General features: G+C 42.8%; 2 protein-coding genes across 2 annotated transcripts; both read left to right on the forward strand.

Moving 5' to 3' along the window:
• Nucleotides 1-435: 435 nt before the first annotated feature.
• LOC137353641 (ferritin, middle subunit-like) lies at nt 436-3,736 on the forward strand. The gene is made up of 4 exons (XM_068019992.1): nt 436-715; nt 1,828-1,974; nt 2,537-2,662; nt 3,436-3,736. Exons 1-4 carry the CDS (start codon nt 614-616, stop codon nt 3,589-3,591), a joined length of 531 nt encoding a protein of 176 aa, XP_067876093.1. The 5' UTR covers nt 436-613; the 3' UTR covers nt 3,592-3,736.
• An 8,605-nt stretch (nt 3,737-12,341) lies between these two features.
• Nucleotides 12,342-17,221, forward strand: LOC137353642 (ferritin, middle subunit-like). The gene is made up of 4 exons (XM_068019993.1): nt 12,342-12,484; nt 12,949-13,095; nt 13,785-13,910; nt 16,998-17,221. The coding sequence occupies exons 1-4, from the start codon at nt 12,383-12,385 to the stop codon at nt 17,151-17,153; spliced, it is 531 nt and encodes a 176-aa protein (XP_067876094.1). The 5' UTR covers nt 12,342-12,382; the 3' UTR covers nt 17,154-17,221.
• The last annotated feature ends 1,477 nt before the right edge of the window (nt 17,222-18,698 follow it).

The following is an 18,698-nucleotide window of genomic DNA, read 5'->3' on the forward strand; positions in this document are numbered from 1 at the left end:
ATCATATTTACCTTTGTTCAGATTTAAGACCCTAGTTTCAGAATAAACTGTATCTCTTTCAAACTTCATGTAAGATTCTATCATATTGTTGTCACTATTTCCTTATGGCTTCTTTACAGCACTGCCATTTAAAAGTTAGGATAAGGAGTCCCTCAGAGTAACAAACTAATGTAACTTTTCAGACCTGCGTCAAGCTTGTTTTAGTACCTCCCCACAACTGCCAAAATGAGGTTCTGGCGTATGTTTTATTGCCATTTTTAACTGGAGGCCCTTTTCAAAGTTTGCACTTTTCAGGGAGGTCAAAGATCAAATAAGCTGTTACATCATGGTTGAATTGTCAATCAAAGAAGCCTTGCCTTTAACATTCTGATTGGCTCCTGGGTCCCAAATACAACCCTGTGTTGATTGGAATCCTTGGACATGGCAGTTGTTCAATTGATTAACGAGTGGTTGATCATCATTGATGATGTCATTTCCTGGTTAATAAAATGGTGTTGGGGTCCTGGAGTATAAATTCAAGTCCTTTGACAGTGTAGTTTTAGGTAGTTGGTATTATTTGGAAATTTGTGATAGTTTTTTTTTGTTGGTGTAAATTGAAAGCTACATTCACAAAATGGATTCTCAGATTTGTCAAAACTATCACCAGGATTGTGAGGCTGCTGTCAACCAGCAGATTAATGTGGAACTTACTGCTTCCTATTTTTATCTTTCTTTGGTGAGTGTTGTCTCTGGGTTTGAAATAAAATCTATTATGTTGAGTTAAATTCTTCCCCCTATTTCAACCTAACTTGACTGAGTTATGTTTTAACTAAATATGTTCTTTCAAATAAATTTTAGTAGTAATCTTGTTATAACTGTGATGTGATAAATGTTTGTTAATAGATTTGCTAACTGATTCCAAGAGTGATAAATGCAGAGCAAAAGTGTCCTTATGCATTGAAATTCATCTTTTACAATTCATTTGTAGGATGTGGTTGGTATTTACTGCCCATTTATCTAGTTGCCACAACTGCATAGCTTACTAAGCTATGTCAGATGGTGGTTTAAGTTAGTTATGTTAATGTGGGACTGGAGTCACCCATAGACCTAATCAAATAAGGACACTAACTTTCATTTGTGAGCCAGTTGGGTAATGAACAATTTGACACTTTCTCTGTTGCTTTTCTTGGTATTTCTGAATTTTCTTAAGACTGCCTGGGATTTGAGTGTAGGTTCTCTAGTCCAGCAACAGTGTGCCAATGTCTTGTTTGAACTTTGACTGTACTTTGATGCAGTTAACATTGAAGAATTTGGTTCCATTTCCTTGAGTTGTGAACAATCCTAATTGTTGTACAATGGCAGGTTTACAATGATTTTGGAAGGCCTGTGAATATTACATTTGAAGGGACTTTCATTGTGTCTATAAAGTTGTCCATTTTCTTTAGTGTTAATTGTATTCTGGCTACTATTTCAACTCTTTAATCTTGAATTTAAAGTACACATTACAATGCACAATGCTTAAATTTCATTAATACTCAACGTTTCCAGTCTGATGGAACATTCCTATCAGGAAAACTACTAATTCCTTCAGGTTTTCTAGTGAGTTTGGTGATCAATTTGGAGTTAGATGGTTTTGTTCCACTTCTACCTGCCTAATCTTCACAATTGGGAACAGAAGGCATTTAATTACAGACCATTCAGAACTTCTAAGGAAGAGCAAGAGAATTTAATGTGACTACATTATTGAGCAGTCGGTTTAATTGAAAACAGGAAGACTATTTGGTTCTAACCTTTTTGAGGAATAAATGGAGGCCAATTGTGTGAATGAAATTTGAATTGTTCTTTCAGATGTCTTTCTTTGACCGGGATGATGTCGCCCTGGACAACTTCTCCCAGTTCTTCAAACATCATTCCCATGAGAAGCAGGAACATGCGGAGAAGCTGATGAAATTCCAGAATCAGCGTGGAGGCCGCATCCTCCTACAGGATGTGAAGGTTTGAAATGGCTGCTTTAATGTATCTGCAAGCTGCATCAAGTTTCTTTCCATGTAGAGTTCCTTAGCTTCACCTGTCTAATCTCATTCCTGGGTAATTCTACACACCAATATCTGTTTTGTGGGCTGAGCTATAGCAGTGATGCACTGTGAATTCATGTTTTGACTCCCTTGCTCACAATAGTTCCACAGCCCTCTCTAAGTTAGCTGCCCAATCTAATCTCTCCTAGGTTACAGCACTTCAGGTGCAGGTCCAGGTAGCTTTTTAAATGAATTGAGGGTTTCTGCCTCCACCACTGATCTGGGGCAGTGAATGCCAGACTCCTACCACCATCTGGGTGTAAAGGTTAATCCCTATGTCACCTCAAATCCTTCTACCAATCACCTTTAAACCTGTGCCCCCTGGTAACTCTCTCCAATGGGGAGAAACAGGTCCTTCCTGTCTAATATCCAGGCCCCTTATAATTGGATCCTGAACTCTTAATTTCAGTGGGATTGAGCCAAAATCAACATGTTGAAATAGCTGAACCTTCAAACAGTATAACTGTCTTTTCCCATTTCAGAAACCAGAGAGGGATGAGTGGAGCAATGGTCTACTGGCAATGCAGGTTGCCCTCAGTCTGGAAAAGAATGTGAACCAGAGTTTGCTGGATCTACACCAACTCGCCACCACCTGTACTGACCCTCATGTAAGCTTCTCTTCTTCCTAATTCTGGTCACTAATAGACTTGTGTATTGTTTCATTCACTTTGAAGTGATCAACCAAAAATGGACCAATTAAACTCCAAACAGATTTACTTTTGTCCATGGATAGACCAAATAGCCATTGATCCAAAGATAACATTACATACTGCTTAGCAGTTGGTGAAAATCTCTTTTAAAAATAGAACTTGATTTAAACTGTGGCTTTGTTAGCATGCTGCCTGAGTTGAGAGGTTGTGGGGCAAAAAGCTGAAGTGCTACATTAAAAACCAGACCAGTCATAGACTGGTTAAGATGAAATGTTCAAAAAGGCCCCATCTCAATGAGAGGATGTAAAAGATCACATTGAAATCCAGAAGACTGCTGTTGTCCCAGTGTCCTGGCCAATATCTAATCCCTCCATCAACTATAGTTTGTGGGAGCTTGCTGTGTACAAATTGCTGCATTTTCTACATCACAGCCAAAGTACTTTTGAAGTGTCATTAGTGTTTTGGGATGTCCTGTCAGATTTGTATAGCATCTTTCACAGCCTCTGGACATTCCAAACTGCATAACAACCAATGAATATATTGAAGTTTCATTTAAAAGATGCTGTGTTTGAGTGACCATAACCTGACATAATGCAGCATACCACATCACTACCTGAAAGCAATCTCCCTACTGAAAGCAGGAGTGAGAATTGGCTGCTGAAAAACTGATCTTCATATTTGGCATCTTGCAACTGTGTATATGTAATGACATATTTTTTCTTCCCTTCCAGCTGTGTGACTTCCTGGAGACTCACTATTTGGATGAGCAGGTGAAGGTGATCAAGCAACTTGGGGACTACATCACCAACCTGAAGCGTCTGGGAGCTCCTGAGAATGGGATGGGAGAGTACCTGTTTGACAAGCTCTCTCTCAAGGAGAGTAGCTAATGTGACCATTTTGAATGTAGACTACTTTGCCTATATGTGACATGCATTTCAACTCTACACAATTTCTCCACACTCAGCCACCCAGGAGAAAGCTGAATTGGAATTGATGTACCACATTAGTTGAAATAAAACTGTCTTCAATTGATACTGCCTATTGAGAATTTTGTACACTGCAGACAACTGATACTTACTTTAATACGGCAACTTGTCATTCACAGTAGTCTGACATCAAATTACTTGATTTGCTGGTTGACTTAGCTAGTTAAAATAGTGGTTAGACTATGAATCTTGCACTGGCTTTCTCTTTCAAAGTTTGGTTGGGTGGTGGAAGGTGACTGTGTTCCTGAGCTTCTTGCCAATGACTTCAACTGTGTACCTCTAGTGACTCCTGAGCTTAAATGGTCATGGATTGAAGTACTAGTCCTGTTTGGGGTGTGGCTGCAGAGAAGTGGGGAGAAAAATGCTTTTCCTGGCCTTGAAGCTACAAATGTAACTAAAGCATATGTTTTTCTCCTAACTAGCCTCAGACTCCAATGTCTCATCAGGTTGTACTTTTTACTGTAAAAGACATCCTTGCATTGCAATAGCCTTTGGAGAAAGGAAAGGATTAAGACCATCTGTTCCCATTTCATCTTTGGATGCTATGTTCATCCACAGATTTAATCTGTTTCTTCCTTCAGATGGCTAGGAAGTTGAAGGAGGTGTTCCTCAACTTACAAATCCTTAATTTCTAAAGGTAAATTATGCCTTGCAAACAAATGTGAACTGGCTGGTCTGGACAAATTCAGCTCCATGTCACAAAGCATCCTAAATTGGACATAATGCCATTCCTCCATTATTGGCCAAAGTTTTGGAACTCTCTACCAATATCCTCTAACTTGTGTTTGTGCATAGGCTTGTGGCAGTGTACTGTCCATTTTAAGATGGATGAGTATCTGAATGGTATGCTGCTTGCGTGTGGCCTTTGTCTCTAGTACATTCCTGGTTGCTGCATTGCTTGGAGGGAACATTGTTTCCTACCTGACAGTGCTGAGTAACTTCACTAGACAGCAGCTTTGAGGCAGCTCACCACTGCCACCCTCTTGTGGGCAACTCGAGCTGGGCAATAAATGCTGGCCTTGCTTGTAATGCCTACATCCTTTTACATGAATGAGAAATCCCATTGCTCCAATTAGAGCAGTTTGTGAATTTAGAAGTAGCCAGTCTAATGTTCCTTGAAGTAAACGATTCAAATATTGAACTGAATTGTCCCCTCCATATACTGGCTTGACTTTCTAGCTTGGATGGTCAATATCCTGCAACTCTTTGGCTTTCCCCATTTCTCAACTGTGTGCATGATCTCGTAAAGAGGTATCTCCTGTAATATCAATAGTCAATATGATCTTGAGCTAGTTTCATTTCATGAAAGGCTTAGAGCAATTTTCTAGGTTTCTCACCCCACCAACATTGTTTAGATTTTTATCTGGTTCCCTGCCTCCAGCCAGTGATTACACACTTCTGTGTGATGAAGTGTAGGTATCATAGGCTTAATTAGGTAGAATTTAGATGTAACTAATGATGACTGTTAGAATTAATGATTGAATAAATGGTCAGTTTTCAAGACATACTGAAGTTCCCTTTAAGGGCATAGTTAAAAATCAATGAATGTGTACCAGAACACCTGTGAGGTTTGAGAAAACCTTTCCAAGGTCTCTGCTATATTGGGAACACAGCAAGACAGGCTATATGTGGTCTGTACTGATAACTATAATCCTAATTCATTGTTAATGATAGACAGACTGATTTAAGAAGATGGTACAAGGTTCAATCATCAGCGAACATCCCCACTTCTGACCTTATGATTGTAGGAAGGTCATTGATGAAGCAGCTGAAGATGGTTGGGCCTAGAACACTACCCTGAAGAACTTCTGCAGTGTTGTCCTGGAACTAAGATGATTGACCTCCAACAACCACAACCATCTTTTTTTTTTGCACTAGGTATGAGTCCAACCAACAGAGGTTTTCCCCCTGGTTCCCATTGACCCTGATTTGCTAGAGCAGGTCAGAAGCTAGGAATCCTCCGGCGAGTAACTCACGTCCTGACTCCCCAAAGCCTGTCCATCATCTACAAGGCACAAGTCAGGAGTGTGATGGAATACTTTCCACTTGCTTGGATGGGTTCAGCTCCAACAACACTCAAAAAGCTCAACACTATTCAGGGAAAAAGCAGCCTTCTTGATTGGCACCCCATTCACAAACATTCATTCCCTCCACCACCATCGCACACTGACAGCAGCATGTACCATCGACACACCAAGGCTCCTTAGACAGCACCTTCCAAACCCACGACATCTACCACCTAGAAGGACAAGGACAGTAGATGCATGGGAACACCACCACCTGCAAGTTCCCCTCCAAGCTTCCCGACCACTGAGGTTAAAGTGACTGGCATATTGTTGCTGGGCTTATCGTTACACCCTATTTTGAACAAGGATAAGATTTGCAATTCTCCTGTCCCTGGCATCACCCCTGAATCAAACAAAGACTGGAAAATTATGGCCAGTACCTCTGCAATTTCTACTCTCACTTCCTTCGGTATCCTTGGATGTATCTCTTCTGGTCCTACGGCCTTATCAATTCTCAGTACAGCTAGCCTATCCAATACCTCCTCCTTATCAATATTAAACCATTCAAGTGTCTGAATTACTTCCTCTTTCATCATGACCTGCCCAGCATCTTTTACCTTAATAAAGACAGATGCAAAGGGTGAGGCCAGTGGTAATGCCACTGGACTGGTAGCCCAGAGGTGCAGGCTAATGCTCTGGGGACATGGGTTCAAATCCCACCACGGCAGAAGGTGAAATTTGAATTCAATTAATAAATCTGGAATTGAAGGCTAGTCTAGTGTGACCAGGAAGCCATTGTCAATTGTTGTAAAAAAAACCATCTGGTTCACAAATGTTCTTTAGGAAAGAAAATCTGCCGTCCTTACCTGGTCTGGTCTACACATGACTCCAGATACACAGCAATGTGGTTGACTCTTAAAATGCCCTCTGAAATGGCCACTCAGTTCAAGGGCAATTAGGGATAGAAAATAAATGATGGAATGAATCTAAAAAAAACCTCAGCCATGCCCCCTGCCTCCATTTCTTGGTCCCTAATTGGCCCACTCCTCCTTTCACCACCCTTCTACTATTAATATTCTCATAGAAAACTTTTGTATTCCCTTTCATATTAGCTGCCAGTCTCTTTTCATACTCTCTCTTTGCTTCTCTTATTTGCTTTTTCACTTCCCCTCTGAACCTTTATATTCCACCTGGTTCTCAGTTGTGTCATCCACCTGACATCTGTCATAAACACACTTTTTCTTCTTCATCTTCATCTCTATCTCTTTCATCATCCAGGGAGCTCAGAATTTGTTTGCCCCACCTTTCCCCTTCTTGGGAATATACATTGACTGTGCCCAAACTATCTCTTTTTTAAAGGCAGCCCATTGTTCAGTTACCATTTTGCCTGCCAACATTTGATTCCAATTTATCTGGGTCAGATCCATTCTTACCCTCAGTGAAGAGTACGTTCTTCCAATCCATTATTCTTACTTTGCACTGTTCTTTGTCCTTTTCCATAGCTAACCTAAACCTTATGATACAATTATCACTGTCCCCTAAATGTTCCCCGCCTGATACTTGATCCACTTGGCCCACCTCATTTCCAAGAACCAGGGCTAGCAGTGCCTGCTTTCTCATTAGACTGGAAACAATACTGCTGTAGAAAATTCTCCTGAACACACTCAAGGAACTCTTGTCCTTCATTATCCTTTACATAACTGCTAGTTTATATTCAGATAATTAAAGTTCCCCATTGTAACCACTCTATAATTCTTGAACTTCTCTGTAATTGCCTTCCAAATTTGTTCCTCGACATCTTTTCCCCTGGTTGTGGGTCCATAAACTACACCAAGCAATGCAGTTGCAACTTTTTTGTTCCTCAGCTCCAGCCAAATAGATTCTGTCCTTGACCCTTCTGGGATAAAGCCTGGCTACCCGACCCGACCGCGACAACACCCAACTACATGTGTTGGGCTCAGGTCGCGTCTATATTCTGTGTCCAGCATTCAGGCTCGGGTGGGGTCGAGCATATTTGTTTTCTTTTTATTCCAAGTTTGGACACGACTTTTTTCTGTATACGTCACTGGACTGGTAGCCCAGAGGCCCAGGCTAATGTGCTGGATATTATTAAATAACAATAACATGTTTGATATTATTAAATTCATTGCGATAGTCGGGTCGGGTCGGGTCGGGTCCGGCATGAACAAAAATTAAAGGACTTGGGCTCCCGTCAGGTTCAGTTTGGCTGTGGTCGGGTCGGGCCTGGGTCGGGTTTTAATTTTACACCCGAGCTGGCCTTTACTCTGGGACATCCTCTCGCTCCAGTACTGCAATGTTCTCTTTCATCAAAACTGCTCCTCTGCCCACTTTCCTTCCTTTCCTGAACACCTTATATCTAGGAATATTTAGTACCCAGTCCATCCCTACTTCTGGCCAGGTCACCGGTATCGCCACAACACCACACTTCCATGTGGCGATCTGGCCTGCAGCTCACCAACCTTATTTGCCACACTCTGCGCATTCACATACATGCACAGTAACCCTAATTTAGACCTTTTTGCTTTCCCTCTTACTCTGACCCTACCCAATAACTCTCTATTTCCTAGCCTAGTGCAATGTGTCTCTCTCAATTCTCTGTGCACCTTGGTGTTCCCCTCTTCTATTAGCTCCTGATTCCCACACCCCTGCCAAGTTAGTTTAAACACTCCCCAATAGCACTAGCAAATCGCTCCACAAGGAAACCTGTCCCAGCTCTGTTCAGGTGCAAACCTTCCAGCCTGTACAGGTCCCATCTTTTCCAGAACTTGTCCCAGGAATCTAAAGCCTTCCCTTCTGCACCATATATCCAGCCACACTTTCATTTGCTCTATCCTCTATTTCTATACTCACTGATCCGTAGTACCGGGAGTACTCCAGAGATTACTACTTCCTCCAGAGAATCTACTCCTCCTGGCTGGTCGCCTACATTCTATCCTCCATAAACTTGAGGTCATCCAGAACTCCAGTGCCCTTGTCCTCAATCACACCAAGTCCCATTAAATCATCATGCCTGTCATCGTTGACTCACATGGGCACCTGGTTAAGCAATGCCTTGATTTCAAAATTCTCATCCTTCTTTTCAAATCCTTCATGGCCTCATCCCTCCCTATCTCTGCAAACTCCTCCAGCCCCACAGCCCTCCGAGATATCTGCACTCCTCTAATTCTGGCCTCTTGTGCATCCACAATTTTAATCACTCCACCATTGGTGGCCGTGCCTTCAGCCGCCAAGAACCTAAGTTCTGGAATTCTCTCCCTAAACCTCCCTATCTGTCTAACTCTCTCTCTCTATTCCTTTAAGACGCTCCTTAAAATCTAGCTGTTTGATCAAGTGTTCGTCACCTCCATTTAGAATCATCCTCTCCCTCACTTACCTTCCATTGAATCAAAATCTTGAGGGATCTGGACGGAGTAGATAGGAAGAAACTGTTCCCACGTGTGAAAGTATCAAGAACGAGAGGGCACAGATTTCAAGTAATTGGTAAAAGAAACAAAAGTGACATGAGGAAAACTTTTTCACACAGCGTGGTGTTAAGGTTTGGAAAGCACTGCCTGAGAGTGCGGTGGAGGCAGGTTCAATTGAGGCTTGCAAAGGGGAATTAGACTGTTATATGAAAAGGAAGAATGTGCAGGGTTACAGGGAGAAGGCGGGGGAATGGCATTAGGTGAAATGTTGATTCGCAGAGCCGGTGCAGACACGATGGGCCGAATGGCCTCCTTCGGTGCTATAACAATTCTACGATTCTGCATCCTGCTGCTGCTTTCAAGCAGGAAGGCCTCTGATTGGCCCTCCAGCTTCAACAACCCGCCTGCTGTCCTTAATTGAACGATGAGTCCATCCTCTGGCTATTAATTGGCCTTCCCAGGGAAAATCACAGTGAGTGACTGTTCCCCACACAGTGCAGGTTCAGAAGCCCGCAGAGAAATTCCAGCCTTAAAGGTGGACGCGAGCACAGTGAAGACTGATTCTGGCCTCAGCTGACGTCCACTCACACGTAGACATGTGTTCACAAGTACACACACTAACACGTGCACACTCATACACGTGTGTGCACACAGGCGTGGCAGTGTTGATCCTCTCTCAGGCATTAGATCTCATTCTCTATTCAAAGTAGAGGAGGAAATTTTCCTTCAGCTTACATCACTAAAACAGACTATCTGGATATCATTATCACATTGCTGTTTGTGGGAGCTTGCTGTGCGCAAGTTGGCTGCCGAATTTCCTACATTATAACAGTGACTACATTCAAAAGTACTTCATTAGCTGCAACGTGCTTTGGGACTTTCAGACTTCTTCCTTTCGAGTTCTGTGACAGTCGTCTGTCTGTAAGACACAAGGGCCGGGATTTTCAATTGGCGGTTGGGTGGGGAAGGAGTGTGGGCGTAATTTGAAAACTCCGACCTCCGGAACGCAGGAGGGTGGGAGGTGGGCAATGGGAAGCCTGCTCGCCTGCAATTAGCAGCCCATTAATCTCCTTGAGGAGCTTGTTAACGGGCCTGGTCATCTGCGAACTTTGAAATACTACATTTGGTCCCCACATCCAAACATTGATACATATTGTGAACAGCTGGGGCCAAGTACTGATCCTTGCGGTCACAGCCTGTCAATGCAAGAATGACCCGTTTATTCCAACACTCTGTTTTCTGCCAGTTAACCAATCCTTAATCCATGCCAGTGTATTACCTCCTATCCCATGTACTTTAATTTTGCTAACCAATCTCCTGTCGGACGAGCTGCCTGCTCTCTTCTGTAAGGTAGTGGTAGGCCCCATCATGACTGCCGACTGCGGGGTCAGAACCCGGTAATTATCCGGCTTCGGGCTCCCGACCCCGATTTGAAACTCCAGCCCAAGATTTCACAGCAACAAATTCTAGGAACTGAGCTCAAAAAACTCTTCTTTGAATTGACGCCGACCTGAACTACATTTGGTTACAGTTTGCGTTCAATGCCACCGACCGTAAACACACAGAAAAATGGTGGCCTGGAATTAACAGTGCAATATAATTGGGTAAACACTTTGTTTAATTTATTCTTGAGATGTGAGACTCACTGGCAAGGCCAGCATTTATTAATTGTCCTTGAGAAGCTGCTGGTGGGACTTGTTCTTGAACCGCTGTAGTCCACGTGCTGAAGATTCTCCCATCGTGTTGTTCGGAAGGGAGTTCCATGATTTTGATCCAGTGGCGATGAGGGAACGGTGATATATGTCCAAGTCGGAATGGTGCGTGACTCAGAGGGGAACTTGGAGGTGGTGGCGTTCCCATACACCTGCTTCCTTTGTCCTTCGGGCTGGTGGAGGTCACATGCTCGGGAGGGGCTGTCGGAGTAGCCTTGGGGAGTTGCTGCAGTGTATCCTGTAGATAGTGCACACGGCAGCCCCGGTGGAAATGGACCTTTAAGTTACTTGACGTGTTGTTTTGTCTCTCAAGTTAATCGATTTATTTTAAATTAGGTTATGCCGTCACTAAACTACAAGACAAAGGAAGATGTTCTTAGTGTAATATTGAACAGTATAATATCCTAAACTGCAACCCGGTATTTGAAACAACTATTGAACAAAAGTAACTTGCTTCCACCAATCTGCCTTTGATCATGCCTTTTAACTGACTGGTTATCTTCAATTCTCCAGGACCATACAGACCACCAATCCACTGTTGAAGGCTGTTTTAGTTTGTTTTATGTCGAGTAGGAGGAGGCTCATGTGGAGCATAATTGCCAGCATGGACCAGTTGGGCCGAGTGGCCAGTTTTTGTGTTGTACATTGGATATAATTCTATGAAAACAGTATCAGAAACTAACTCATTGGAAACATTTTTGACAGTAGATGATTGTTGATACAATTAAAGACTGAATATAGGGATAATACAATGGCAGGTACGTGATATGCATCCAGCAACTGATTCCTGGGGAAATTAGACAAGGGGGCCTGAGGCCTACCATGTAGCTGAGGTACTCAGCACTTTAGGGCATTGCTTTTCAAACTGGCCTCCCTGCAACCCAGGGAATCCTCAAGGTGATTGCAGGAGGTTCTGAATGGGTCACAACGTCATCAGATGTCAACCTGTCATCAGATACCTACATTGGTTGACCCACAAGCACATTATTTCTGTTGCTGAATACTCATAGAAAAATGTTTTCTGCAAATGATGTCTCTATTTTCCAATGGTCTCCCAGCACTGCCATTTAAAAGTTAGGATAGGGAGTCCCTCAGAGTAACAAACTAATGTAACTTTACAGATCTGTGTCAAGCTTGCCTTAAAATCTCCCCATAACTGACAAAATGAGGTTCTGGTGTATATTTTATTGCCATTTGTATGTCGGGGCACCTTTCAGCATTTGCACTTTTGAGGGAAGTCAAAGATCAAATCAGCTGTTACATCATGGTTGAATTGTCAATCAAAGGAATCTTGCCTTCAACATTCTGATTGGCTCCTGGGTCCCAAATCCAACCCTGTGTTGATTGGAATCCTTGGCCATGGCAGCTGTTCAATTGATTAACGATTGGTCGGTCATCATTGATGATGTCATTTCCTGCTTAATAAAATGGTGTTGGGGTCCTGGAGAATAAATTCAAGTCCTTTGATAGTGTAGTTTTAGGTCTTTGGTGTTAATGTTAAATTTGTGATAGTTTTTTGTTGGTGTAATTTAAAAACTAAATTCTCAAAATGGATTCTCAGATTTGTCAAAACTATCACCAGGATTGTGAAGCTGCTGTCAACAAGCAGATTAATGTGGAACTTACTGCTTCCTATCTTTATCTTTCTTTGGTGAGTGTTGTCTCTGGGTTTACAATAAAATCTATTATGTTGAGGTGAACTCTCTCCCTTTAACCTAACTTGTCTTATTACTGTTACTGTTTCAACATTTAATCTTGAATTGAGTGTACATGTTAGTGTAGAATGCTTATTCATATTGATTCTGAGGAATGCTTCATCAGACTGGAAATTTTAAGAAAACTGGTAATTTCCTCAAATTTTTTTTTTTTACTGGGTTTGGTGATCAATTTGGAGTTAGATGGTTTTGTTCCACTTCTACCTGCCTAATCTTCAATTGGGAACAAAAGGCATTTAATTACAGACCATTCAAAACTCCTAAGGAAGGCTAAGAGAATTTAATGTAACTTTATTGAGCAGTCAGTTTAATTGGAAGGCAGGAAGACTATTCGGCTCTAACCTTTTTGAGGAGTAAACTGAGGCTAATTGTGTGAATGAAATTTAAATTGTTCTTTCAGATGTCTTTCTTTGACCGGGATGATGTCGCCCTCAACAACTTCTCCCAGTTCTTCAAACATCATTCCCATGAGAAGCAGGAACATGCGGAGAAGCTGATGAAATTCCAGAATCAGCGTGGAGGCCGCATCCTCCTACAGGATGTGAAGGTTAGAAATGGCTGCTTTAATGTCAGTGCAATCTTTTCCATCAACATATCGTTTTCAAAATTTGAAGGGAGTAAAGAATTTCTTTCTTTAGCTTCACCTGTCCAATCTCATTCCTGGATAATTCTACACACCAATGTCTGTCTTGCTGTGTGGGCTGAGCTACAGCAGAGATACGCTCTGAATATGTTTTGACTTCCTTGCACATGTTAGTTCTATAGCTCTCCCACAAAATAGTGATAGTGGTAGAACCATCAGTTATGGCACAGAAAGAGGCCATACAACCATGTCTGTGCTGGCAGAAAAAAAAAACTAGCTGCCCAATCTAATCTCTCCTTCCAGAACCTGGTCTGTAGCTTTGCAGGTTACAGCACTTAAGGTGCAGGTCCAAGTACCTTTTTTTTTTAAAAAAGAGTTGCGGGTTTCTGCCTCCACCACTGATCTGGGCAGGGAATTCCAGACTCCTACCACCCTTTGGGTGAAAAGGTATTTCCTCTTATCTCTTCTGATTATTCTACCAAACACCTTAAATCTGTGCCTCTCCACCAGGGAGAAATGGGTCCTTCCTGTCTAATCTATCTAGGCCCATCAAATTTGATGATCCTGAACTCTCCTTTAGTGCAATTGAGTATAAATAGACAAGTTGAAATAGCTGAACCTTCCAACAGTATAACTGTCTTTTCCCATTTCAGAAACCAGAGAGGGATGAGTGGAGCAATGGTCTACAGGCAATGCAAGTTGCCCTCAGTCTGGAGAAGAATGTGAACCAGAGTTTGCTGGATCTACACCAACTTGCCACCACCTGTACTGACCCTCATGTAAGCTTCTCTTCTTCCTAATTCTGGTCACTAATAAACTAGTGTATTGTTTTGTTTTTTTTTAAGTGATCAACCAGAAATGGACCAGTTTGACTCCAAACAGATTTGTTCTTGTCCATGGATAGCCATTGATCCAAAGTTAACATTACATACTACTTAGCAGTTGGTTAAAATCTGGATTAACTATAGAACTTGATTTCAGCTGTGGCTTTGTTAGCACTCTGCCTGAGTCGAGAGGTTGTGGGGGCAAAAAGCTGAAGTGTTGTACTTCAAAACTGGACTGTCATACATTGGTTCAGATGAAATGTTCTACACTTGTGAGGAACAAGAGGATGGCCAGAGTGAGGGTAGGGCCGATCAGGGATAGTGGAGGGAACTTGTGCCTGGAGTCGGAGGAGGTAGGGGAGGTCCTAAAATGAATACTTTGCTTCAGTATTCACTAATGAGAGGGACCTGGTCGTGTGTGAGGACAGTGTGGAACAGGCTGATATGTTTGAACTGGTTGAGGTTAAGAGGGAGGATGTGCTGGAAATTTTGATTGATATGATAAATCCCCGGGGCCGGACGGGATATACCTAAGGATATTATGGGAAGCGAGGGAAGAGATTGCTGCGCCTTTGGCGATTATCTTTGCGTCTTCACTGTCCACTGGAGTAGTACTGGATGATTGGAGGGTGGCAAATGTTGTTCCCTCTTTCAAGAAAGGGACTAGGGATAACCCTGGGAATTATAGACCAGTCAGTCTTGTGTTGGTAGTGGGCAAATTATTGGAGAGGATTCTGAGACAGGATTTATGATTATTTGGAAAAGCATGGTTTGATTAGAGACAGTCAGCATGGCTTTGTGAGGGGCAGGTCATGCCTCACCAGCCTTATTGACTTCTTTTGAAGATGTGACAAAACACATTGATGAAGGAAGAGCAGTGGATGTGGTGTATATGGATTTTAGCAAGGTGTTTGATAAGGTTCCCCATGGTAGGCTCATTCAGAAAGTCAGGAGGCATGGGATACAAGGAAAGTTAGCTGTCTGGATACAAAATTGGCTGGCCCATAGAAGACCGAGGGTGGTAGTAGATGGAAAGTATTCAGCATGGAGCTCGATGACCAGTGGTGTTCCGCAGGGATCTGTTCTGGGACCTCTGCTCTTTGTGATTTTTATAAGTGACTTGGATGAGGAAGTGGAAGGCTGGGTTAGCAAGTTTGCCGATGACACGAAGATTGCTGGAGTTGTGGATAGTGTGGAAGGCTGTTGTAGGTTGCAACGGGACATTGACAGGATGCAGAGCTGGGCTGAGAAGTGGCAGATGGAGTTCAACCTGGAAAAGTGTGAAGTGATTCATTTTGGAAGGTCTAATTTGAATGCAGAATACAGGCTTAAAGATGGTATTTTTGGTAGTGTGGAGGAACAGAGGGATCTTGGGGTCCATGTCCATAGATTGCTCAAAGTTGCCACCCAAGTTGATAGGGTTGTTAAGGCATATGGGGTGTTGGCTTTCATTAACAGGGGGATTGAGTTTAAGAGCCGTGAGGTTATGCTGCAACTCTATAAGGCCCTGGTTCAACCACACTTGGAATATTGTGTTCAGTTCTGGTCGCCTCATTATAGTTTAGTTTAGTTCAGAGATACAGCACTGAAACAGGCCCTTCGGCCCACCGAGTCTGTGCCGACCATCAACCACCCATTTATACTAATCCTACACTAATCCCATATTCCTATCACATCCCCACCTGTCCCTATATTTCCCTACCACCTACCTATACTAGGGGCAATTTCTAATGGCCAATTAACCTATCAACCTGCAAGTCTTTGGCATGTGGGAGGAAACCGGAGCACCCGGAGGAAACCCACGCAGACACAGGGAGAACTTGCAAACTCCGCACAGGCAGTACCCAGAATCGAACCCGGGTCCCTGGAGCTGTGAGGCTGCGGTGCTAACCACTGCGCCGCCCGTTGTAGTGGAAGGATGTGGAAGCTTTAGAGAGGGTACAGAGGAGATTTACCAGGATGCTGCCTGGACTGGAGGGCGTGTCTTATGAAGAAAGATTGAGGGAGCTAGGCCTTTTCTCATTGGAGTGAAGAAGGATGAGAGGTGACTTGATAGAGGGGTACAAGATGATGAGAGGCATAGATAGTGAATAGCCAGAGACTTTTTCCCAGGGTGGAAAGGGCTATCGCCAGGGGGCATAATTTTAAGATGATTGGAGGAAGGGTTCGGGGAGATGTCAGTGGTAGGTTCTTTACACAGTGGTGGGTGCGTGGAATGCGCTGCCAGCGGTGGTAGTGGAAGCAGATACATTAGGGACATTTTAATTGACTCTTGGATAGGTACATGGATGATAGTAGAATGAAGGGTGGATATTTAGTTTGATCTTGGAATAGGTTAAAAGTTCGGCACAACATCGTGGCCTGAAGGGCGTGTACTGTTCTATGTTCAAGGCCCCATCTGAGTGGATGTAAAAATCACATGGCAATCTGGAAGAACAGGAGTTATCCCAGTGTCCTGACCAGTATCTAATCCACCCACCCACCCCACACCATGGTTTCTGGGAGCTTGCTGTGTGCAAATTGGCTGCTGCATCTTATTACAACAGTGACACTTCAAAAGTACTTCATTGGCTGTGAAGTGTTTTGGGATGTCCTGTGAATGTCAGTTTTGTATAGCATCTTTCACAGCATCTGGAGATTCAAACTGGATAACAACCAATGAAGTACTTTGAAGTTTCATTTAAAAGCTGCTGTTTGAGTGACCATAACCTGACATAATGCAGCATACCACATCACTTCCTGAAAGCAATCTACCTACTCAAAGCAGGAGTGAGAATTGGCTGCAGAAAAACTGATCTTCATATTTGGCATCTTGCAACTGTGTATCTACTTCTTTGGCCTCCTTGTCTCTAGACAATGGGTAAGTGCCTGGAGGTGGTCAGTGGTTTGTGGAGCAGCGCCTGGAGTGGCTATAAAGGCTAATTCTAGAGTGACTGACTCTTCCACAGGTGCTACAGATAAAATTGGTCAGGGCTGTTACACAGTTGGCTCTCCCCTTGTGCAACTGTGTATATGTAATGACATATTTTTCTTCCCTTCCAGCTGTGTGACTTCCTGGAGACTCACTATTTGGATGAGCAGGTGAAGGTGATCAAGCAACTTGGGGACTACATCACCAACCTGAAGCGTCTGGGAGCTCCTGAGAATGGGATGGGAGAGTACCTGTTTGACAAGCTCTCTCTGGAGGAGAGTAGCTAATTTGGCATCACATTACCTAACTATTTGAATGTAGACTACTTTGTCTGTCATGTGCATTTCCAATTGTATGCAGATAAAATGTGGCTTTCTGTGTAAAAAGCTGTATCAAAAGAATTGAATTGTTCCACATTACTTGAAATAAAACTATCTTCAATTGATTTTTGTCTGTATGAAGTTATATACTATCATGCAGACCACTGACACTACTTTTAAGATTTGGCAACTTGTAGCTCAGTCATTTGAAGTCCATTTATTTGCTGTTAACTAGCTGAGCCAACCAGCAAGTAACAATTGTGAATAGACTGAATCTTCAACTGGGTTCCCCTCCAACTGGGGGAAGGTGAAATTTTCTTGGGCTTTGACTTGCCAATGACTTCAGCTGTGCCTCTATCACATGTGGTGACACATAAACTCAAATCATCCTGAACAAATTGTTATGGGTTGAAGTACTAGACCCCTGGGGGAGTGGAGGGGAAGATGTTGAACAAGAATTACTATTCTAGGCCAAAGTGAAATGCTTTTTCTGGCCTTGGGAGGCTACAAATTCAAGGCAACAAGTTACTTTTGCCTTTCCCAGCCCTTCCTCCCATCGAACACCTCATCTCATTAGGTTGTTTTCTTGCTGTGCTGCAAGAATGTCTGTAAAATAACTTTTGGGGAAAGAAGGAACAAAACCATCTGTTCCCAGTTCCTCATTTGATGCCATCTTCATCTACAGATCTAAGTTGCTTTGTCAGATGGCTAGGAAGTTGAGTGTCTTCAAGTTATGACAGGTGTGTAGTTTAGAAGCTCAAGTCAAAACAAATTGACTTGAGCCAAAAGATGTGAGCTGGCTGGACCAAGTTCAGCTCTGTCTCAAACTATCTTGAATTGGACAGAAAGCCATTCCTCTATTGTTGCTGGGTCAAAGTCTTGGAATTCCTTACCAATGTCTTCAACTTCGATTTGCTGTGCATGGCAGTGCCGAGTCTGTTTTCAGGTGGATATGCATGCATATATCTTAAAGGGTACGTTGCTTATGTAGAGCCTGTTGGTCCTTGTGTGGCACATTCCTGGTTGCTGTACTGCTTTGAAGGACCATTTATCCCCACCTAACATTGTTCAGAAATCTCACTGGAGACAGTAGCAATTCAAGGCAGCTCACCACCACCCTGAAGGGCAACTCAGGCTGGGTAGTAAATGCCTGTTTTTAAAAAAAAAAATGAAATCACAGTTGCTATAAATACAGCAGTTTGTGAATTTAAACATAGCAAGCCTAATGTCCTGTAATCTAGTTTGAAGTATTGAAATAAATTGTCCACTTTTCATTTAGTGGCTGCACTTTCCAAGTTTAAGAATGGTCAATGTCCTGCATTTCTTAGCTTTCCCCATCTTTCAACTGTGTACAGATTATCTTACACAGGAGGTAGCTTTCCTGTCATATAAGTCAATGATCTCTTCAGCTAGTTTCCATTGCCTGAAAGGCTCAGAGGAATTTTCTTTCTCCCCTTCATGGATTTTTATCTGGCGGTCTCTTGCAGGAGATTACATGGTTTCGGGTGGGTG

The sequence above is a fragment of the Heterodontus francisci genome, chromosome 41 (genome assembly GCF_036365525.1).
Source record: "Heterodontus francisci isolate sHetFra1 chromosome 41, sHetFra1.hap1, whole genome shotgun sequence".
Taxonomy (NCBI): domain Eukaryota; kingdom Metazoa; phylum Chordata; class Chondrichthyes; order Heterodontiformes; family Heterodontidae; genus Heterodontus; species Heterodontus francisci.